Source organism: Pinus tabuliformis, chromosome 7 (assembly GCF_031772625.1).
Source record: "Pinus tabuliformis cultivar Carrire ecotype Pingquan chromosome 7, CPIR1, whole genome shotgun sequence".
Lineage (NCBI taxonomy): Eukaryota > Viridiplantae > Streptophyta > Pinopsida > Pinales > Pinaceae > Pinus > Pinus tabuliformis.
In genome coordinates this window covers 109,125,822-109,150,812 of record NC_142293.1, presented here as the reverse complement: position 1 = coordinate 109,150,812, position 24,991 = coordinate 109,125,822, and the positions used below count along the sequence as shown (strand labels likewise).

Sequence of the window (24,991 nt, the reverse complement as noted above, 5' to 3'; positions counted from 1 at the left end):
TGCCAATCGCACTAGCTTCATGGGTTGAGGCGCTACCCCAAGAGCTGACAACTAGTCTCGAGCCTCCTGAATCCTGGTGAGCAAGGGATCTATGGCTTCCCCCTTCTACATCCTAATGCATCTCAGCTTCTCCTCTAGGTACCTCTTCCATTGCTCAGAAATACCCTGTTACAATGTGGAGAGAGCATCCCACATCTACTTAGCAATACCTTTTCCAGCCATATGTGACACAACATGATCCCGGACTCCATCTAGGATCAACTGTTTCACCCGTGCCATCTCCTTCTTGTACTCTTTCTGTTGATTTGCATCTTGAGGAACCGCCACCACTGCATCAATATAGGCTTTCAGGCCGTATTCATCTAGAACGAAGGACATCGTTGCCTTTCAAATGATGTAGTTGGAAGCTCCATCCAATCTTTCCTAATCACGAAGCCCAACAGTGGCCATCTTAATGAACTGTTGAAAACTCCCTCTTTCCTTCTGCTCAGATGTTGCTCTACTATTCGCACTCCCTTCTGGAGTGAGAATATCTTCTCACAATCACTGCCAATCTGTAAGGAAAATCGAACTTCTTGAGACTAGAAGTTCCCTAAGGAAAATTTTCCCTCTGTGTGTGCTCTTCTCTCTTCCACCCCGACGTTGGCTTTGCTCTAGCGAACTGCTGCAGAAACCACAGCGTCCAACTAAAGATCTGCCCAACAAAAGATCTAGGTTGCTCCCTCTGCCTCTAGAATCACTTGATCTAATAGGATCGAATTTTTTTGTCCCTCACTTAGAAAAATCAAACCTCCACAAGTAATTCGCCCTCTTGGCAGAATGACTGCGCTGCACTTGGGAATTTCAGCCTGCTACCCACAGTGAGCAGTGAAATTCCTTGTTTTCACCTCTGAGCTCTCCCGCTGATCAACTGCGCTCTGATACCATGTGAAAGTTCCAAACTGGAATCCTATTGTAGCAACTGGAAATTATTCTCCTGATTGTAAATTTTATTTAATAATTTATTTGCAGTTTGCTACAGCAAATATTGAATAAATCTCACTACAATCTACACAAATAAAACTGTGGAAGAATAAAACACTAGAAGAAATGCTAGCGCACACATAAAAATAATACAATTATTTTTGGACAAAAGTGTGCAGCAGATGAGGGTTTTATTGTTATGCAATAGTGAGAAATTCTAAGTACAACAAGATGCCGAAATCTGGCAATCCTATAGAGAAAAATACTGGCAAAAATCTAGTGAGGAATTTTCCTCACCCCATAAACAAACTCCCGACATGATTTGCCTTCTGAAACTCAACCCTCTGACCCTCTACGTCAGTGTCTGCACAGCCTATTGGATGTCTAGCCTCAGACTGGTCTCTGATGACATCATTCTGCCTTCTGCTAACTAGAAAGACTCTTCTCCAACACTCTGAAACTCCTTCCTGGCCTCTAGAACTGAAAACGTCAATCCCTCTCAGCAATTCGACTTTGCCTCTAGAAGTTGTTGCATTGCCTCAACGCAAGCCTCTCTGCAAATGCACTCTTTGGATCTAGAATACCTCCTCTAGCCTTACTGTCTCTGCCCCTCAATCACTGCTTCGATCTCTGGCTCTCTCCTGCAACTGACTGCTGCTACTCTGGAAATCAATTTGCTCAGAAATCGAACTACTTAAGTGTATTCTCCATCACCACATCAACCTCCTGATGCAGGAGCATTCAGCTCAGAAGAATCATTGTATTTTAGTAGACATAGGGGGGTCTTGTGTTTTAAGGAAGTTGGTTTCCTAAGTGTTGAATTAATGTAATTATTAAGGTTTTGAGTGATTTTAATGAGAGAAGCTAGAATAAAGATTTAATTAACTATAGTGAGGCATATTTGTAAATGTTCTCAAATGTTGGAGAACATGAGATATTTAGGATAGTTGAAATATTTAAGCATCAATTGTAAATCTTAGTGTTAAGTTATGGTATGTTCTATGCTTATAAGTTATAATAGTTTACTTCTTTTCTTATTATATTCCACAGATTTGCAATCACATGTACATAAATCAAAGTGCAGATAGAACATTAAACAATCGACAGAAAACAAGCCAAGACAAAGGACACAAGATGTGGCGGCTAGCCAAGGACAAACCCCACAATGTGTGGAGAAACCCTTTGATCAAATCTTCTTTTATCTTCAATAATTCAACAAAGAGAAATAGTACAATAAATATGATTTATATCAACAGTAGCAAACCCTAGATCAACATTATCAGCTTCATCATCAAAACTAGGGCAGTCGATATCTCACAAACCGACCGTCGGATCGGCTTGATTCCACCACCAAAAGTTGCAGCCTTCAAAGGAGGTTCAGATGAACCTACAGCGCAAATCAGAAGAGGAGGTTTGATGGTCCATGCTGGTCAAAGTTTGGATCCGCAGTTGCAGCTTCAGTTTCAGCAACTTCCTTCAAACTAGGGCAGTCGATATCTCGCAAACCGTCCATCCGATCGACTTGATTCCACCACCAAAAGTTGCAGCCTTCAGAGGAGGTTCAAATGAACCTACAGCGCAAATCAAAAGAGGAGGTTTGATGGTCCACGCTAGTCAAAGTTTGGATCTGCAGTTGCAGCTTTAGTTTCAGCAGCTTCCTTCAAACTAGAGCAGTCGATATCTCGCAAACCGTCCATCGGATCGACTTGATTCCACCACCAAAAGTTGCAACCTTCAGAGGAGGTTCAAATGAACCAACAGCGCAGATCAGAAGAGGAGGTTTGATGGTCCACGCTAGTCAAAGTTTGGATCTGCAATTGCAGCTTCAGTTTCAGCAGCTTTCGGCTTCACATGTGTGAGAGAGAGACCCTTTTCTGCGCAGTAGAGAAGAGACTCTTTTCTACGCAATAGAGATAGAGAGATGTGATGAGATGAGTGAGTGCAAATGAGGAAAAGTCCTCCTATATTTATACACAACGTTAATGTCTGAATAGATGCGACTGTTGGGCTTCTGAGCCTACATGAGTTGTAGGTCGGCTTGATAGTAATTCCATAATCAAAATAAATTCATATCTCCATAAATACTTATCGGAATCTGATGATCTTTGATCAATCCTACACCTCTCGACAAGAGGAATCTAATAAAAATATTATTAGCCATGAATAAAATGACCTACATGAATTTTTGCCCTAGTTTCCAATTTTAACACTTAGATTAGGGGTTGGTTTCATGATTTGTGGATTAAAGAGGATCCTTAGGGATAAAGATGAGATTTTAGGATTTTGTTGAGAAGTTTATGGATCTAAACCAGGAATTGGTTATAGAATCCTTTTGTATAAATGTAAGCCAAAAAGGCAGAGGAAAAGTTAGTCAAGTTAGATAGTTAGAGGTTTGATTGTAAGCCTACGGGCAGGTAGGAAAATAGAGGCCACTGATACAGAAGATCAGGCCAAGGAGAGAGTTCATGTGCAAATACCTGTTTATTAATACAAACAACTCAATTTTGAGTTTATGTGTGTGTATGAAGTAATTTAGTTATAATCTGTGTGAACTAGAGTAGGTTCTGTGTAGCAGAGCTTGCAAGTGGAGTTCGAGCAGAACACAGAGAAGAAGTGATATGAAGGATCGTATTGGATCAAATATAATCAAAGTTAAGAGTGAGGTTTGGTTAATATGCGCGGGGTATAGAATTAACCAAAGTTTATGAGGGTGAATAAAGTTCCGCTGGAAAGGTTAATGAAGGTTTAGACTATTGAATAGTCAAATATAACATTTCCGCATAAAACTTAATTAAGAACATTAAACCTTGGTTTAAGAAGGTTTTCACCATGGATGAGGGTGATTAAGGCCTAGGACCAGTGACATGCAATTTTATTTGCATAATGTGTGTATTGTCGGCTTATGCTGGCATCATCTCTGGACGATCCATGTGAGTTTCTAGATGATTCTCACCTTCACTTAATTAATACTGATTAATTAACCACATTCCCTAAGTTTAGACTTCGGAAATATTTAAAAACTAGTTAATAATATAATTAAGTCATTTCTAAGCAAAATTTCCAGAAACGATTTCTGGGTTTTGGAGATCTCATGTATTCTAGCCTCTCCACAAAATTTTGTGGCTAGAAGCACATTTGATGCTACAAAAAGTAACAATAAGATGGTTTACCAATTTGGACACTTCTTACGAGAATTCTTCAATATGAGAATGTCCAAGTACCATGTATGGATTATGAATACCTCCCTAGTTAAGAGGGAGTGTTTGGCCTTCATAATGTCTACTGTAATCATGATTTTATGTATTTGATAAAAAGAGAAAAAGAAATTTTCAAATTTATTATTTTTCTTGATGCATAGGTTTCATGCTCAAGGTAAATTTAGTTGTAGGTCAAGCACCCATTGAGTGCTTCTAAGTTTGTCATAGAATTATGAATTCAAAAGAGTCATTCTCATACATGTAAGAACCCTTTGGGCATGTTGTATCTTGTAAATAAAATTTTAGTAAAGTCAAGTGTCATAAAGACCCTCCAAGACCTTGTCAAACAAGTCGGCCTACAAGAAGAATCAAGTCGGCCTCATGGACAACAATTTGACCTCCTAAGACACCTATATATAAAACAAAACTCGACCTCCTAAGACACCTATATATAAGACAAAACTCGAACACCTATGGACACTCACTCATTCCTCATCATCCAAGCGCAGAAGACGCAGAAGAAAGGCAAGTGAAGAAGGAAGAAGGACGAAGTTTTTGGGTTTATTCTCTATCTTTTTCTCACACACAAACATATTAGGGCAACTTTACTACAACAAAGTCGAAGTTGCAGAAGAAATTGCTAGGAAGTCGAAGTTGCAGAAGAAATTGTTGGGAAGTGGAAGTTGCAGAAGAAACTGCTGGGAAGTCGAAGTTGCAAGAGAAACTGTTGGGGAAGGTCGAAGTTGCTAGAAAGTCGAAGTTGTTGGAAGGTCGTTGGAAATTCGAAGTTGTTGGAAGTTGCTGGAAGGTTGAAGTTGCTAGAAGTTGTTGGGTCGAAATTGCTAGAAGCTGCTAGGTCAAAGTAGCTTGAAAAGTTCATCAAGAAGGAGAAGTTTGACTTGACTTGGTCTTGGAGGGGCCTTTGACAAGGGTCTTAGTCTTGGAATTCGTAATTTGAAGTTCTATAAGAGAAGAATTCTTGTGGGTTTTCCGCTCAAGAGGAGAGGTTTTGGCCCTAGCTTACAACCTACATTTTGTGTCCTCTTATCTATTTTATCTTCACAGTTTGGTAGTTGTTTGATGATAAGAACATAATAATAATCAAGTGCAAGAAGAAGCTAATCAAGACAAGTAAAAATATATCACAAACAATTATCAAAGTAAGAGAAATCACCTAATCTAGTTGCCCCTAGGTTTCTCAACACAAGCTAGCCATTGCAAAGGGTCAAACTAGCCATTTGAAGTCAAGAGATGGAATTTTGGACCATGGGTGGACAAAAAGTAGCTATCGTAAAGCAAAGTCATCTTCCTTTCAACCAATTTGAACTTCCTCAGACCAAGTCAAGTTTCTATCGACCAAATCGAGCTAAACAAAGTGGAGCGAGCCATCTCAACTCACCGTTGGAGTCTTCTTGATCAAGATGTTGAGCAGCTTTGACCACTGTTCTTCACTTCTTGCCTCTCTAGGGTCAAATCAAGCCAATTCGAATTCTTCATGTGGACAAACATTATAATAACAAAAAATTATTTTGCATTTACTTAGTCTCTAGGTTGGGGATGATATTATTTTGAGAGTAAGGCCTAACTAACCATTACTAAAGAAAATTATAAAAGACTAATCCCTCCTCTCATTCGAGTTGTTGAACTATGAGATCAAATGCCATAATAGAACTCTTATTTGTAAAAAACTTTTTTCTATTTCACGTTTCCATAGCTCTTGTTGTAATAGCTTTAAATAAGATAAACACAGGTATTTCCAATTTACATGAAGGTTGGAAGGATGATCCATTGAGGGGCTACATAGCCATGTGGATGGAATAACCAAGGCACTAGTTTTCAAAATTTCCTTTGGTGGTGGTTGAAGATCTCTTCTACCCTATAGTGGGCTTGAAGACTAGAGACACTTTGCCAGAAATCACTCTTAGTTGGATCTGGAAGCTTGTGAATCATCTTAGGCAAAGGTGGGGGTGACATAGTCTTCTCGACTCCGAGCCCATCTATTGTCCAAATTGCAAAGGCAACTTGAGAGTGGATGTGATTCACAACCCAACATTAAAGAGGTAAAATATTGGCTGAAGTAAGCAATCTCAACAACCATTATTCTTTAAAAAACCAAAATCTTTTAATGTTTTGTTTTATAAAATAAAACAAAATAAATTTATTAGCTTGAGTTTTTTTCAGATTTTTATCTTATGTTTAGCTAGTCAACCCTGGGATTTTAAGCCATAATTTTCAGATTTTATCCAAGGAGAAAATATACCTCATTTTGGACTTTCAAAAACACATATTTCATAAGGTATTTTGGGTTAGTTATGTTATTTTACAGCCACACATACTTCAGATTTTGCAGAATTCAAAGTTCCAGGACTTCTCCAAGTAACTATTGATTATCCATAACCTTGTAAAAAAATTCTAATTTTTTTTGAGGTTTTATCATAATTTTACGAATGTCTAGAGCCTATTCCAACCACTAAAAAGTAAAATTAATTTCTGAAATAAATTTCTGGGATTTTGCCCAGTGGGGATTCGACCCTTGGATCTCTGCAACAAGTTTCCAGTTGGATGAAGACATAGATTTGTTGCAGATCTGAAGCTTAGGAAGGATGAGTTTTACCTATATTTGAGGTCGTAGCTTCCCCTACCTCTGGATTACCAATCTAGAGTGTGTAGGCCCTTTTGGGTGGCCCTGTAAATAGATTTTCTTGATGTTTCTCTAAGTTTTTTCTGCAACTTCCAGATCTGCAGCCATAGGACAGCAAATGGAAATACATATAACAGCCCCTTACCTAAGGTACATATCAAGGACAACTCATATATTTGGTAAATAGATTAAATATTTACTCATTTGAGATATTTACATGATTATTATCTTATATTTTGAGTAAAATATCTTATTATCTACATTATTTTTCTGCGTACATTACATTTCCAAATCAGTCAAGTCATAATTAACTCCTCTCTTCACCTAAGACCTCATTCAAGAAGCCTCTATTACAGAGAATGGTCATATAGCCATTCAAGTAGGAGCAAGGCTTAAAAAGTGGGGAGTCGTGCTAAGGTGACAGTGAGCACTTGTATTGTGTGTGCCATCTTAGCAGCTTGCAAGGACCTCGGCAAGCCTATTAGTTTGGGTGGTAAATGGACTATAGTTGAAGATGGGATTTACTTTTGTATTAATATGAACTTTCTCTAGTAAATGACAACTTGAGTTGCTTCCCTCATTTACAAGCAAACACTTTGCAAAAAAAAAAAGCCTTTTATACCTGGGGTGATTTATGAGATAAGGACAAAGGATGGAGGTTATCATGCAGCAACTTAACACATCTCATCATCTTCAAGTTGTTGACTGGTCTACTTTCACTATCTTCATCTTCAAGTTGTTGATTGCTCTGCTTTCACTATCATCATCCCCAAGTTCTTGACTGCTCTGCTTTCACTCCATTATGTCAGCAAATTCCATAAAGTTGTGTGTTTGTGACTTGAGAACGTTGAATATGGGCCCATTCAAATAGATTAGATATGGTTTTATGGCAAGCCTTTTATGGATTATTGCTCGAAGAAAATCTATGCTAAGGCTTTGCCATTGATTAAACTTCTCCAACTTCAAACAATGAGAAGCAATCCTTCATGGCCTTAATCTTTAACAATTATAATAATAATTATCTAACAATTTGTCAATTGGGTCTAGCTGATGTGGGGTAAAAGTAAAAATCGTTATCCTCCTCACGAGGGTTCATCCCAATTGTGACATGTTTTCCTTCATGGACCGATTGTGGCTAGCAGAGTACCTTAAAGTGCTTGAGGGTTGAATGAGATGTTCTTATGAAAACAGTAAATTAATTATTTGATTATTATGTATATAGGGTGTAATGAGCATTTTTTTATCATACAAATAGTTATTGGGAGTTTTAGTACACCCCTGGTTTTATCTTATGGTCTTGAACTATCTAGACTTGCATAATTGATTCATTAGTAGAGATTTAGAAGCAGATTTTAAAAAATAAAAATACAAACAGCTAACCGCTAAACAGTAAACCGTGAACTGCAACCAGATGGGTTTGTGCAGCTAAAAGGCCTAAGCCGAAATGGGTTAGTATTTGCAGTGCTGCCCTGCCCAAATGCTGGTTGTGCTCCAAATGGACTAGAAATAGGTCATCCAAATGTTGTTCATAAGCAATAAAATATATCACATCAATGAGCAGGTGAAAATCATAAACTGCAAATCGTAACATTAATGAAAATCACGAACTGCAAACCATAAAATTCACAATCCCTAAATGTTTCAACAATAAAACCATTAAAAGGGCCACACCCTTTTGCTGTAAATCTAAAAGAATAAAACGCCGCCATTCCTTCGATTTTATCATCAGAATAAGCCTTAGAAAAAGCTCCGAATCATCAAATAAACATTGGAACAGGTTAAAAGGGATGCAATACATACGGTTACTTGATCCAACCATTGTGAAATCTGATAGTATTCAATACTGCCAATAAATAACACCAAAATCAGTATCAAATACACTCAAATGTTTCAAAAAAAAAAAAAACCCATATATACCAAAATGATACTGAATCATTGACAGCTGAAAAATAACGGCTCAGGCAAATCACGACATTGTGAAGTGAAATTAAATTAAAAAATTATAATAATGTTCACTAAATTCCAAATGGTTCAGAGGCACCAAAGGATTATATCATTAGTCGGGATGAGACCAACATGAACAATAAACTAACTGAAGTGAAACGAAGAGCTGGTATACCAGTCATCGTAAAAGTACAAAATATCCAAAACCTGGTCCTACAAGAAGGTTATTCAACAGGCAAAAACCTAAAAATTGGGGACACAGCAAGTGAAGAAACAGCCATGTTCAGACCAAACAACAACCAGTATCGGAGCAAGTTCCAAACTTGCCATACCTTAAATTCGTCACAAAATCGGATCTGAACAGATTTGCATGCGGAATTAAGGTGGGAAGGTATTTATGGGAGTAAACAATTGAAATAGCGGGAACCAAACGTTTGGACTCCATGGCATTTGAACTGAGCATCTCTTACAAACAAAAACGGCAAAAAAATTTAAGGTAAACTTCATTTGAAATGCAAAAACGTGGCACGTTAGTAAACTTCATAAAAAGGACCAAATTGCTTTTTCCTTCTTTTTCGGCTCAATGCGGTTCCGGCACGATGCAAGGCATAGCCATGAAGTCTTTATTGGTTTCTTTCGGCAAGTCGTTTCGATGGTTAGTTAAGTATGTTGGTCAGGCTGGTCTTAAGAGTGAAATTGAGAAAGGTAAAAGAATAGCCGCCCAAAAAAAATATTTGAAATCAAATTGTTTTTGTGTAAATTGATGAGGAATGCAAAATGGTAAAAAAAATTTTGAAAAAATTAGGTGAAAAGAAGATGAATGTAAAATTATATAAGCAAATTTTTAAAAAGAAAAAAGAATAGTTTATGCAAATAAGGCGAGAAGAATCACCCAAAGTGTTTTTGGCAGGGACTTCAATCAAGAAAGAAGTAAATTGAAAATAATATTATAGTCAATCAATGGTTTGACTATGCAAGACAACTCTATGAAAAAGAATCAGAGGAGGAGCCTCCTCCTAGGATCAACACAACTACAAAGCTTTTCACATTACAGGGAGTAGAGACAGGAATTAAGAAGTTGAAAATAGGAAAGGCAAAGGACTTAGTTGAACTTCAAGGAGAATATCTAAAGTGGGGAATGAACATTATTGCACCGCATATCATGGAAATATTCAACAACGTCATTTGGCAAGGATTCCCAAGAGATTGGACAACTACTCTAGCAATACCCCTTTTTAAAAGTGGAGACATTAATAATCCATCCAACTATAGAATCATTATGATCAATCCTTTGTTTGCAAAGCTCTTCAGCAACATGGTGGAAAATAGAATCAGTAAGTGAGCAGAAGTCAAATAAAAGAGGGCAAAAGGGCAAGCAGGTTTTAGGTCAAGCATTCAACAGTAGATCATGGTATCATGTTGAACACATCATTGAAAAGGTTTGGGAGGGCAAAGAAGATGTATTTTGTTGCTTTGTTGACTTCAAAGATGCATTTGACATGGTCCCTAGAGATAAGTTGTGGAGTAGAATGGAAGAACTTGAATTTCCTTTGCATTCTAAAGTTGTCGTCCATAGGCTTTATGAAGAGATGAAAGTCAAAATTAAAACTTCAGCAGGCATTTTAGAAAGCTTTAGAAGTGACATCGGAGTCAAGCAAGGTTGTCATTTATCCCCTACTCTTTTTGCTTTATATATTGATAAATTGGAACAGTGGCTAAATATGCAAGGTGGGGATGGTGTTCGGTTGGGGGAGTTTGTGATAAAGCTTATTTTATATGTTGATGACCTTGTATTGATTGTTAAATCGGTCCAAGGATGGCAGGTGCACTTTTATGCCCTTGAGCATTTTTGTAAAGCAGTGGGGATGAAAGTCAATATCAACGAGACCAAAATAATGATTTTCTCAAATAAAAAGAAGCAGAGCCAACATACATTCTTCTTTGAAAGCAACATTCTTGAAGAAGTAAATGAATACAAGTAGCTCGGGATTGGTTTCAACAACAAGCTCAATTTGGAGCACCGTAGAAAAAAGATAATTTTAGGAGGATGGAAAGCATTATATGCTCTTCAAAATAGATATATAGAGACAAAGTTATGGGGTTGGAAAACAATTAAAGTGATTTTTGGGCTCCTGGTTTGTCGAGTTATATTATATGGGTGTGAATTGTGAGCTAGCAGCATCCCTGTCTCAAAATGGAAGCAAATTGAGAAAATCCAAAAATGCTTGATCATGAGCAAGTTTAAAACAAAAAACTTAGTTTCTTATGAGATAATGCTAAGTGAAACAGGAACAACTTCCATTGAAGCAATTGCTATGGTGTGTCTCATAAGGTATCTTCAGAGAATTGAGCAAATGGGAAAAGGTAGATGGCCAAAGTTATCTCCAATGAAGGAATGAGTGAAAGAAAGAAATCATGGATGAGACAAAACAACAAATGGATGCAAAATGTAATATTTACCTCAATGCATGTCCCGCAAATAGCAAGGATTTAAAGAGTTATGTTATGGAGAAGTTTCGTATGCATATATGGGGAAAAGAGTTGGGTAGAAAGAAGTACTATGTTCAAGAATTCAACCCCACGTGTGAGCTCCATAAAAAAGAGTACATTGAAGCTAGCATTCCATGGAGAGCAAAGATTCTTATTGCTCAATTAAGAACTAACTCGCATCAACTACGGCGCGAAACAGGTCGGTGGAAAAGATCTAAAGAAGCTTGGGAAGAGCGGATGTGTACTTTTTGCACTTCTGGGCCAATGGAAACAGAAAAACATTTCATTTTGGAATGTGATGCTTTCATAGACATCAGAGACAGTTACAGTAGTATCTTAACATCGGTTCCTTGGCATTGTCTTTTGAGTGAGGGGACTGTGAGAAGGTTGGGTCAACTCATTATTAATTTGAATAATAAGAGGATTGAATTGCAAAAGGCAAAAAGTAGGGAAGCTAGTCGTCCCATAGACTATATCTAGTCTCGTGGACGTTAAAATTTCATTCATTCATCCATTCATTATGCACCAAAGCAATGTTTCAAGAGTGCGATGAGATAGGTTACATAACTTCATATAGTGGTTTTCTTAAATCGCTAATATATGTCTTTCATTTTAAAAACGCAAATACGGGGTAAATAAGTATATTTCTATCTAATTAACTCAATAACTCTAATTAATATATATATTTATCTTAACCATTAATCTAGCAAAAGTTGAGAGAAATCGAGAGAAATCAAATCTCTTAAAGTGTAAACCTATTTTAAAATAAAATATTTAACTAAAAAATTTGCACATGACAAATTAAATCTCTTTGGAAACCTAATAGATTTTTAATATATATATATATTTGGTTGTTTGTCATCTCTCCGGAAACCTAATAGATTTGTAATTAAGATATATATATGTGTGTGTGTGTTAACCAATATAGATCTATCTTAACTGTGGATCTAGCAAGAGTCTAGAGGTATCAAATCCCTCAACATGCAAACCTATTTTAGAGTGAAAGTGTTGAAATATTTTGTGGGTCGAGAGGAGCTCTCCAACCCATTATGGAAGAGATGTTGTGAGGTTATGTGATGTGATGTTATGTAAACATTTTGACTCACTCAAATTTCATAACAATAAAAATAAAATCATCTATATATATATAAACATTTTAATTGGGTCAAATAAAAGAAAATTAATAAAAAATAAAAATAAAAAGGATTTGATCCCTCTCGTCATTTGGTAGATCCGAAGTTAAGATGGATCTAAATTGGGTATAATCAACACTAAAATAATTTTTCATTTAACTTCTCTCCATACACATATGCATGAAGTTGAGATTAAAATAAATTACTCAATGTGCATACTTAAAAATATTATTTGAGTCATGTACTGAAATACTTTAAAAAGTTTATTTAAGTCATATAATGAAATATTTTTAGAAAGTATAAGAATTATACAACTTCCTGGTATTCATAAGTAAAAAAATAAAAATAAATAAAAATAAATAATATATATATATATATAACTTTATTTCTCTATAAGATTGATATAAGATTATGATATTTTATATGGCCATTGAAATATTGTATTTATGGTCAAGAGTGAGAATATAATATGTATATTCATTTTTGTTTTCTTATTATAGCGAACATTTTTTTAATTTAAAGAATATATATATATAAGGACACATGTTAACTAGAGGATGAACACAAACGGAATTACACATCATTAATATATTATTATATAATAATATTTGTCATTTAATTCTTTCAACATTTATTTTTAATTAGGCTAAATGTAGGCAAAGGAGAACATGTGTATTAGGTAATAGGATGTTATCACCAAAATTATGCAAAGTCTAGTATGGAAAAGATGGCGTAAGGTTATGTTCTGTAAATTTTTTTACTCAAATACAATAAAAAATAAAAGTAAAATACAATTACAAAATTAGATAAAATATATAAATGAAATTAATCATTATTTTTAAAAATGAAATTAGTAATATCATGTTTTTTTCCATGGTATTTTCTAAACTATTAAGAATATGAAACTTATATTTAAGACTTTTGTGACCCATATTGATAAAGAGAATGTCTTTCGGATTAATCACATCATTGAATTTTGGTCGACATTTCGAACCAATTAATGTGGTTCATCCTCATGACAATGATTAAGTTAGGTCCTCTATTGTTTAACATTTTGACTTACATAATAATAATAATGAATAATGCGTTTCTGGAAGAAATTGTGTTAATGATCAATGAAAAGTCCAACTTTTTCGATGAACCCATCATTAGGGACATGAAGCAAGAGAAAAGATGAAGAGAAATATAGACCAATTCTTTTTTAAAGTAGTGGTGCTGGTATTAGAAAATATTAAATTTATTTATTTATTTCTTATATATATATATATATATATATATATATATATATATATTAAGAAATAAATTTAATATTTTTAATAAATTCTAATGTTTAATCCCTAGCGTCTTCCCAGCACCACTGCTCTTAAAAATAATTGGTCTCTATTTCTCTTCATCTTTGTTCTTGCTCCCTAATGATGGGTTAAGGGTTCACCCGAAACATAGAAGATTTCACAGATCATTAACACAATTTTTTCCATAAACTTATTATTCATTACGTATTACAACCGTGGAAATATGCATTCAAATATAATAATAATAATAATTTAGACAATCCATGGTTTTCCCATGGTATTCTTAACTCATGGTTTTTCCCACTGTATTATTCTCTAATGTAGCCTATTTAAACGGGTGCATAGTGCTTTTTTTTTTTTTTTACAAAAACGGGTAGTGGATATATTAGATACTTGGCCTTAATGCCAAAGAGCGGATTACAAAAGGTGAGTCTAAATCCAAAAGTGTCGCACAACCTTGCAAGGTCGTGGCATTTATGCTTAGCTCACATCTCTTTTTAGCTGCTACTATGCGGTCAATTTCAGAGATTTTCCCAATATTGTGGATACATACAAACTGATTTAACAGTAGGCAATAAAACATGACAGCTTTCTAAATTAAGGAATTGGTTCCCATATTTCTTGTCCGCCTCTGAGCAGGGCTCCAGCTGTAAGAAGGGTTGCTTTGTTAGCTTCAATGTCCGCCTCCTTATTATTGACTCTCAACACGTGGTAGAAATTCAAATTCTGGAATGAGTCTCCAAGGTCTGTAATTCTGTGGATCAGCCTTGCAAGCCTTAGGTCCATTGGCTTAGAATGTGTCACCATAGTGTTAATGATAACCTGAGAGTCCCCAATAACATTAGCCTCCTTGATGTTCAACACTTTCAAAATCTTGAGACCTTGGAAAAGAGCCAAAGCCTCAGCTTGAATGCTAGAAGCGATGCCCAAACCCCAGGCGAAACTGTGGATCCTAAAGCCATTTGGATTCAATATGACTCCTCCAGTGCCAGCTCTTCTAGGATTGCCCTTTGCAGCCCCATCAAAAAATAGAAAGTGTCTCTGGTGGTTTGCAATCCATCCCTGGAACTCTTTTGTTGTAGCCCTTATTTGCCATTCTTTTGGGAGGGAGATACTCTTTGTAATTTTTTGGAACTGAAGATCGAGAGAAGAGCCCCAATTTATATCTTGCTAGCTGAGACTTAAATCATCTTTATGGCCTCTCAGACACTCTTTTAACTGACATTTTATTTTAACTACCACAAGCTTGGCATCCTGTTCGCAGTTTTTGAAGATCCTTTTATTTCGCTCAAGCCAAACCTGCCAACAGATTATTTTAGGGAGAGTGGACCAAGCAGCTCTGATAATTTTGTTTTTTGGAGGAGGGCCAGGATACCTTTGCAGCCATTTATCAAAAAAATCAGGAATGAAGGAGGGCAAAGCGAAGCTGGAACTAAAAGTTCCTAGTAGCTCGGTCCAGATCTGTAATGTGAAGGTACATTCAAGCATTATATGTGAAACGCTTTCCTGGTTTACCTTACAAAGACTGCACTGTCGTGGAAGCCTTGCTTCTGAAGATTATCATCTGTCAAGGTTTTGGAGTGGAATAGCAACCAGTTGAAGAAATAGATTTTTGGCAAGGAAGGTTAATGCCATATCCATTTCCACGGCTCTGGATTTGTGGCCACATGAGGGCGCTCACACAACTTGGTGTATCCTTGAGCAACGGTGTATCCACCAGCTTGCACACCCCAACCTCTTGAGTCTCGTTTTCGAATCAGCGTTGGAGCCAATCCGTGGAGCTTGGAGAGCAAGACCTCATGCTCCATAGCTAAATCTGGGGGCGTTTCAATATTCCAGCCAACCCATTGTGAATCCTGCCAGATAGAAATGTCCCACAAGGAACGCAAACCAGCGTCCTTCATCCATCTGTGCAACGCTTGAAGTGAGCAGTAGTCTCCCAGTGGCTCGTGGTTCATTATTCTATCTGTCCAAAGGTTGATCCTTTTTCCATTACCAGGAATCCAGTAGGCATGAGCATTGATAAGAGGACAGGCTTTGATACAGAGCTTTAGGAAGGGCGTATTTGGATGCGTCAGAGGGTGATCTAGACAGCGGGAGCGCTAGCCTTTGAAGTATTTTTTCCAAAGAGCTAATTGCGCCCAGCCAGGGTTAGGTGCAATAATTCTCCAGATAAGCTTAGCTCCCATGGAAATATTATGATAGCCAAGATTTTTGAAATTCAAGCCTCCTTCCAACAACGGTTTGGAGATGGATTCCCAGTTGACTAGCAAAATCTTTTTCTCATTCTGTTTGCCCCCTTTCCAAAAAAAAAATCGAATGATCTCATCCATTTTTCTGATAATGCCAGTGGGAGCAAGAAGGACAGAAAACTGAAATAAGGGAAGACTGTTAAGGACTGATTTGATAAGAACGGACTTACCAGCAATGTTAAGCTAGGAAAAGCCCCAGGCAAGCAATTTGTTCTTAAATTTCTCCAATTGAGGGATCCAATCTCTATTGTAGGCTCTTTTGAGAAATACAGGGAGGCCTAAGTACTTGAAGGAAGTCCAATTTGAGGAGGCAGCGAAACCAAAGGTTCTGGAAATGGAGTTGAGCAAGCTAGAAGTGGTGTTCCAGCAATAGATATGGCATTTGCCATTGTTTAGACTGCTTCCCGAAACCATACAAAACTCGTCCAGAACTCCTTTAAATCTGGAGGCAATAAGTACAGAAGCAGCTCCCAATAACAAGGTGTCATCCGCAAAGAGGGCATGATTTATGTTTTTAACACCTCTTGCTATGCAAAGCCCAGCGATTTCTTGATCCATCATTTTTTTGTCTAAATAAAAACTGAGAACAGAGGCTTGAAGAAAAAAAAGAATGGTTGAGAGATGACACCCCTGCCCACGCCCTCTAGTGACTTTGAAAAAATCAGTAGCTCTGCCATTTACTAATGGAGCAATCTAAGGCTTCGAAATGCAAGCCCGAAATTTGTAAGATTTTCAGCAAAAAACTATGCCTAACTCTATCGAATGCATTTGCTAAATCAAGTTCGATAACCATACCTTTTTCATTACGACTTAGGCTTGAGTGGATTGCCTCTTGGACCAGAATGAAATTGTCCACTATCTGTCTACCTTGAATGAATCCTCCTTGACTTTCTGGTATGATTTTGGGGAGGATGAGCTTCAGTCTATTAGCGATGATTTTGGTAATCAGTTTGTAACCAATATTACAGAGCGAAATCGGGCGGAACCTGTTGAAGGAGTTGGCTCCTTTATCTTTGGGGATGAGAGCAAGAAAAGCAGAGTTTATGCTGCCTCTGATTTTCTGGCAGACTTGGGACTTAAGAACCATTTTGTAAAGATCTTTTTCCACAATCGACCAACAAGTTTGGAGGAATCTGGCTGAGAATCCATCCGGCCCAGGGGCTTTGTCTGGGTCCATAGCAAAGAGGGCATCCTTGACTTCGTTCTTGGTGACTTTAGCTTCAAGAAGATGATTCATTTTAGCAGTAATCAAGGAGGGGACAATGTCCATCATATCAAAGTTTTGATCCAGATTTATATCTTCACTATACAGGTTTTTAAAGTGAAGGGAGGCTGCTTTTTTTATGCTTTCATTATCCTTGTAAATGGTAGTGCCATCTTTGATTTCGGAAATGGAATTGGTACATTTCCTTGCTTGAGATTGTTTGTGAAAGAAGGAAAATTTCCTGTCTTCTGCTTTAAGCCAAAGACTATGAGACTTAAGTCTCCAGTCCTCTTCCTCAGCTAAACAAGCCTTGTGATAGTTTTGTTAGAGCTGGGCTTCTTTATCTAGGATCTCTTTTGTTATGTCAGCTATTTCAACTTGGAGATGAAGAATTTCCAGAGTGCGTTGGAAAATTTTCCTTTCAATGGCTGGGTTGGGCAGAGATTTAGCCCAGCTTTTCAAAGCCCTTTTCACTCTTCTTAGCTTCTCCTCCCATATGAAAAATGGGGAGCCTTTGACCGGCTACATCCAGATGCCCTTGACTAGTTGCATGAAGTCCGATTCCTTAGCCCAGAGCAGGCTAAATCTGAAGGGAATTGGTCCGAGATCAAGCTGAAACACCAGTTCCAGCTTGATGGGTTTATGATCAGAAGTACTGCATGGGAGAATGTGAACTCTAGCCTCTAATCCAAGCAGAAGAAAAGAGCTTTGAAGAAAGAATCTGTCCAACCTGGCAGCAATGTGGCCAGGACCAATTCTTTTATTAGTCCAAGTGTACTTACCAGAGATTGGCTTGATGTCCAGCAGGTCCCAGTCCTGCATAAGGTCCTCTGCCCATTCCCTTGCTGGATCTCAAACTATGCTGCCTCCTCTTTTGTCTGCTGATAAGAGAGTGAGGTTTAGATCTCCTGCAATGATAATATTCTCAAGATTGATGAGGTCTGCTTGGCTTCTTATGGATTCCCAGTAGGCCTTTTTTCCCTAGCGTTCACAGGAACATACACATTGAAGAGACTAATAATCTCTTTTGAGTCTAAATGCTGTAATTTTAAGAACAAACAGTGAGTGTTGAGGGTCTCAGAAATGACTAAGAATTTGCTAGCGTTCCAGACAGTGCCCAGCCCACCAAAAGCCCCTCGGGTTGAGATTGTTTTCGCCTCACATTTGTTCCAGAGTTTCTTACTTGCCTGAAGGAAGACAGAGTCTTCCAGTTTGGTCTCCTGGATGAGGAGTATGTTAGGAGCTTATGTTCTTATTAAAATTACGATGGCTTCTTATTTGGTTATGCTCCCTATACCTCTACAGTTCCAGGAGACAATCTTCATCATTTGTATTTTTGGTTGGCTCCCTTGGAGCCTTGGGGCTGGTTTCTCACCATCTTTGGTTTTGATGCTAATAGCTTCTCAAGGGTTGGTTGGTTGCCTTGGAGCTTATCTTTGAAAGTTTCCTACTCTCTTTTTTCCCGATCTGTTTTGCGGCCTCTTGTGGATCTCCTTATTGAAGCTTGGGATTCTCCTATTTCACCTTCTTCCTCCAAGCCATCAGATTCTTGCTCAACTTCCTCGACTTCGACAATGTTTCCTTTGGAACTCTCAGCAAGACTTACCCCCTTAGGAGAAGAGGGTGAACCTTTAGTGGGGGAGTGGGGGGAGGGGTTTATTTTTTATTGTCTACTTCCTGTGTTTCCTCTATTTGCGAGCTTAGGGGGGCAAATTTATTTTCCTTGTCCATTTTGGGAGGGGGTTGCTGAGGAGGGGCCTGCTTGGGACCTCTTCCGTTTGAACCAACCTGCTTTTGGGTTTTCCTAGCGCGCTTGACCTGGTTCCAACCTTCTTCTTTAACCTTATATGGTTCAGCATTGGATGGACATCCTCTGGCGAAGTGACCATAGACATGGCATTTTCAGCATTTGAAAGGCAATTGCTCGTAATCTAGCTTATGCAAGTGAGTCCAACTTCCTACTTTGATATTGATGGCTTCTGGAAGACCCACCTCTAGATCTACTTCTACACAGGTTTGAGCACAATCATATTGATCTTTTTTGTTTGCCCGATCTATGAATTTCCCAAGGGCGTTGCCAATGTGCTTCAACGAGTCCTAGTTCCAACAATGCACTGGGAGGTTTGGGAGTCTGACCCACACCGGGACAATCGTGGGAACATCGACTGCAGGGTCGAAATCTGGCATCCATCTGTTGAGATAAAGGCATTGAGCGCCCATGAAATAGGGGCCATTCTGGAAGATAAGATCCTTGTCGTCCTTTGAGGTGAATTCGAAGAGGAAAAACTCTCTTCCTAAGATGTAAGAAGTGATGCTATTCTTGATCAGAGGAGCCCAGTTCCTATTGACCTAGTTCTCGGTGGACTTAGGAGAGAGCCATAGACCGGTGAACTCGCCAACGAGGGCTTGATCAGCCAAGGAGAGGGCGACTTGAATTGGGGTCTCTGGCGGTAGGGAGATTTCAGGAATGTCTTCGAGCCTCTTGAAAAACTTGACTGCTCCACTCTTTTTCTTCTGCGGCAAGCCGGCCAAGAGCCGAGAGAAGGGTTCAGCAGATGAAGGCAAAGGGCGGGGGAGAGGGCCTGCCTAGGGCAAGCCCAGGACCTCCATGGGAGAAAACCCGACTTACTAGCCCCTCCCAGCAGCAAATGAACCACACAGAATCGCAAGCTCTCAAAGGAGAAGCTTAGGAACGACGCAGAAGGGCAGGGGGCCCAAAGCCGCGGGCCGCAAGGCAGAGGGATCTAGGGCACAGAGGTGTCGAAGCATAGGTAGAAGGCTAGGGCTTCATGGCAGTGCTCTAGGTCTCGAACCGCATCCGGGTGCATAGTGCTTTTAAAAATTACAATTTTCCAATTTTACCCAATTTACAGTCTGTGGTTAATATTAGTTTCTCATTTTTACCATGTCTATTTGCCCAGCTAGTTTTCTTTCGTTGTAAAGCAGAATAAAAACCACAATGATTTTGGATTCCTACGAAGGTAACCACTGAAGTGGAAGAGTTTCTTTGTTGTCTTATTTTAATATTTATTTGTTTGAAAGTGATGTTGTACGAAATTTCAAGGGTTTTAACTATGGCAGTACATATCAAGGTTGTTACACAGTAATCTGTCATTGTCTCCCTGTCAATCTTCCTACTGTGTCATGAGTTCAAATTAATCATGCTCATGCTCTCTAATCTTGCCAAATGACCCACTTTGCCAAAGTTTTTCCATCATCGCGACTGTTATTAAAATAACCGCGCTGACTGGCGCCTCATAATACGACGAATGCACTGCCAGCGCGGAAGCACATGTGTTTTCCGCGCTGGTCGAATTTCATGAACCAGCGCATCCTCTGTTTATATTGAGTCGCACTGACATAACCTTCTCTTTTATTCAGATGCGATGTCAGCACTCCAGTGCAGTTATACACCCGCGCTGATCCAGTTTGGGCGAGTTTGTTCTAACAACCGACCTTCCAGATGACTCCAAACCTGGTGGTTGGCCTTGTAAATGTCGCCCTCCCTTCTCTGGCATGTTTGTTTCGTCATTTGAGCCACCTTCCTTGGAGATAAGCTCATCCTCCCACCATTCATGGAGACTCCTTCTCCTATTTAAGCCTCTACCATTGCCATGAGCAGCTAGTTTTTGACAGTGTGGAATTGATAGTGCTTAGAGTGCTGCTGTTAGTAGGTAGTTGGTGTGACAAGTGTGGGATTGCTAGAGAGCTTAAGGAAGGTTGTGGAGTGTTGCTTATGTGAGAGAGAGTTTTGTCTTGGGAGATCTACCTCCAAGGGTGAATTCTTAAGAGACTTGTTGGCTGGACCCTCTTGAGAAGGATTCAACGTCAGAACTTTGGTTGTACTCTTCTCTGTTATTGATTAATAATAGATGACTACTATTATGGTTCCACTCTCATTTGTCTTTGTAACGGTTAATGTGAGTTATGTCCTTTCTGACTGATGTATAATTGTGTTTATTAGATTTCACGCTTGTGTTTGTGTTTCTCTTTGTGTGTGCAGGTGTCTATCCACGAGGATTGTGGAGGATCGTGATCGGCCAAAGCGAAAGAGTGAGAGGGACGGCTCTTCATCAACCAATAGCATTGAAATCCAAGTAGGTGTTCATTGCCTACCTTTTATTTGCAATTAGGAACTTGCATAGTAACATTGATTGATTGTTGCTAGACCCGTTCTGGGCTAGTAGGGATCGCCTCTATCCGTAGAGGGGATTTACCTCTCCAACAATTTGGCGACTCTACTGGGGATAGAGTCATCAAGCCATGAGTTCGATGAACACCAAAGATGATAGGTCATGACATGGGCTTGAGGGTTTTCACCAGCTTTGCCATCAAATTTTGGGCAATCACCGGGTATTTTAGTCGGAAATGGTGGCCAATACGGATTATGAAGAATGGGATCATTCGTTAACTTGGACACATCTGGAAGTTCCAACGTCGCTAAGAAAGGCAATTGAGGGTTAAAGGACATTTGTGGCTGTGGAAGAGAGGCAGTACCAGGGTTCCAACCAGGTGGCGGTTGCCCCCATGGACTCTGTCCCGATGGGCCCGGCCCGAAGGGGCCTTGCCCATAGGGATTTTTCCTGTAGGGGTTCTGTCCATATGCAGACAGTTGACCCTGGGTCCGCCCCCCAGCACCCCATGGATTAGAAACTTGACCTACAGGTGCAGTGTACTGATAATTCTGGTAAGGAGTGACCTGCATCTGTTGATAATTTTGATAAGGAGTAAGTTGAGTTGGAGGTATATTGAGCTGAATCACGGAACATTTCAAGATTTCAACTCGCTGGCTATGCATTCCTAACTCATTTTCAGTTACCCATTCGGTATGAGACAGGGAGACATCTCCTTACGTCTCTCAAACAGGACACGGCTACGCATATATCTGATCATATACATGAATGGAGAAGGCGTCGTCACTTGATCAAATTCTGGATTCTTGATCAACTCCTAACCGATTGGTTCACGACTTCCTTTGTCCCTGCGATCGCGCGAGACATCGCCCTGGGAGCTTGTGTAACTGAAGAGCAAGCTATCGCGTGTGCTAAGTACCTCGACTTAGTATACTCTAAGTCAGGTACTTTATATGATTATTTGCCAGATGCCCCGAGGCCTGGACAATCCAAGGCTCCGCCAAAACCATCTGTTGACGGAGTTATTGGCTCTGTAAACTCGTCATCAAAGAAATCGGCCGCGAACCCTGGGAAGCAAAAACATAACGCTTCTAATGGAAATGCTTCTCAGGGCCAATCTAATTCTGGAAGTACCTCCGAGGTAAACGCCGTTCAGTCCACCGCGGTGGATAAATCCTCAAAAGGGAAAAAGAAAGGGAAAGCTAAGGATAAATCCGGACAGCCCAAGCAGGATTCCCCTAAGCCTCCACCCGAGGAAGGAGCCAAACGAAAACCTAAGTATCCTTGTCTTATCTGTGATGAGGATCACTACACTAAGGACTACCCAAGGCGGTCCGAAGTTAGTCGATTATTGAAAGGTGCTCCTGGGCCTCCTGCCGTGCTTAAAGAACCTTTCCCTTCCCAACAAACTCAAATGGTGGCAGACCCATCTCAACCCTCTTCCTCGTTCGGCTCTCAAGTGTTCATGGCTGGAACGATTCCCATCCATGTTTCTACTCGAGCAAAAGAATATCCTTCTCCTACCGGGAAAGAGCCGGAGATCCCCTCCAGCGCTCCTCCGTCTAGTTCTGGTCCTCTCCACATCGAAAGGCCCAGCACTAAGACGATCCCCCGACCCCCTCTGAAAGGTGTACTCCGGAAGTCGTCTTACAACCCTATTGCTCGTGCTGCCTAGCATTATAGCATTGTGTAGGACTTAGCTCAAGCTCCGTCTGCTATGTCCGCTCTAGAAGTCCTCCAGAGCTGCCCCTCCCAGAGGAAGTCCTTGCTATCGGCTATCGGTGGCATAGACCCGGCGGATTCAGATTTGATTTCTTTCGATCTCGAGGGCTTTACACCGAGACTGCCTCACCAAGTCGCTTTCCTTATACAGGTCATCATCAATGGCAAAACAATTCATCGTACGGTCATTGATGAAGGTGCCTCAACTTGCATCATGTCTGTTGCTTGCTGGAAGGCTATTGGTTCTCCTACGTTGAGCCAGTCTCCTACGACGTTAGAAGCCTTTGATGGAAGAGAGTCCCGTCCTTACGGTATCCTCCAACGCTTGCCCATCTCTTTGGAAGGGAAGACGGTAGAAGTGGAGGTCGAAGTTTTCGACGCCAATCTTACCTACAACCTCCTCCTTGGACGTAGCTGGACATACGCCATGCAAGCCGTGGCTTCCTCCCTTTTCCGTGTCATTCGTTTCCCTCACCAAGGGAAGATTGTCACGGTGGACCAGCTCTCCTTCTTCGCCTCTTCTTCTGAAGGTAATGTGCCATTTGTGGAGCATACCTCTAAGTCATTCGAGAGCGTGGGTGCCGGACTTTTCAAAGATCCCGCTTTAATGGGAGTCTTTCCCCTCCCACCTCCGAATCTCGCCCCTATTAACATGATCTTTGTACGTTCTGATCCGTGGGTCCTTCCTCCCGCTCATCAGGAAGACTCTTGGGGTGATATGATGCCGTTGAGTCCTGCCGAGCTCAACTACGTCGAAATCGTCGCTGCATCGGCTCCCCCTGCTGAACCTGCTCTTCCGAGCAGTGTTCTCGATTCATATGTTCATTTCCCTTGGCTAGGAGATGATGCTACTTCGGATCTATTAAAGGAAATATTTCCTTCCGATGAAGCTATCATAGAGACCATGTCTCTCGAAGAACTCCCTTGGTCGGATCATCACCACCGCTCTTCGTTTCTCCCTCCCCATCCGGAAATGATCGCATGTCTCGAGCGATTTGCTTCGTGTATCCCATCCCCGCCCCTTCAAACACTTATTCAGCTTTATCAAGTGTCTTCTGAGGGCAATATGGGAAACATCACGCAAACCCAACCCATCGACATCTCTGTGAAACCAGGGATTGTTAAATATATTTACATAGGAGTCACTTGTACTCCACAGGAGGTTCGACTCTACACCGCTCTATTTCGCGAATTCCGTGATGTCTTTGCATGGTCCTATGAAGAAATGCCTGGTATCGACCCCAGTATCCTGGTGGACGAAATCTCGACATACCAAGGTGCTAAGCCTTTCCGTCAGCACCTACGCCCTGTGCACCCCCGAAAGGCCGCAACTATCAAAGCAGAAGTCGAAAAGCTTCTTAAAGCTGGTTTCATTTACCCCATTCCACTGACGGATTGGGTTTCTAATATAGTCCCTGTGAACAAAAAGCAGGGCACTATCCGAGTCTGTGTTGATTACCGTGATATCAATCGTGCCTGTCCTAAGGATAACTTCCCTACACCCTTCATCGATCAGCTTATCGATGAGTGTGCAGGAAGCGAAATTTACTCGTTTATGGACGGCTTCTCTGGATATAACCAGATCAACATTGCACCCGCTGATCAACATAAGACGACTTTTATCTGTCCTTGGGGCACTTTTGCTTATAAGAAGCTCCCTTTCGGTCTAAAGAATGCCGGCGCTACGTTCCAACGTGCAATGTCCTATGCCTTTCATGATATTCGTCACATTGTACAGCCGTACCTGGATGACCTCCCAGCTCATTCAGTCAAGCGTCAGGACCATCCCTCTCATCTTCGCGAAATTTTTCTCTGCTGTCGACACTACCGTATTAGGCTTAACCCTCATAAGTGTGTCTTCTGCGTGGAATCAGGCCGACTACTCGGGTTTATCGTCTCCCGAGAAGGCATCTGTCTGGATCCCCTCAAAGTCGAGGCCATCCTGAATCTTCCTCCCCCTGCTTCTTTGCAGCAGTTGCAGAGCTTGCAGGGAAAAGCGAATTTTCTTAGACGATTCATT

At 40.0% G+C, this 24,991-nt stretch overlaps 1 protein-coding gene across 1 annotated transcript in view; it reads right to left on the bottom strand.

Moving 5' to 3' along the window:
* Positions 1 to 9,290, bottom strand: part of LOC149245528 (uncharacterized) — a 532,706-nt gene extending 523,416 nt beyond the window's left edge. Inside the window, exons 1-2 of the mRNA XM_089439077.1 lie at positions 9,078 to 9,290; positions 8,602 to 8,644 (exon numbers count right to left, since the gene is read on the bottom strand). Coding sequence (XP_089295203.1) covers positions 8,602 to 8,620 — 19 coding nt within the window. The 5' untranslated portion in view covers positions 8,621 to 8,644; positions 9,078 to 9,290. The remainder of the gene's footprint in view (positions 1 to 8,601; positions 8,645 to 9,077) is intronic.
* Positions 9,291 to 24,991: the final 15,701 nt, after the last annotated feature.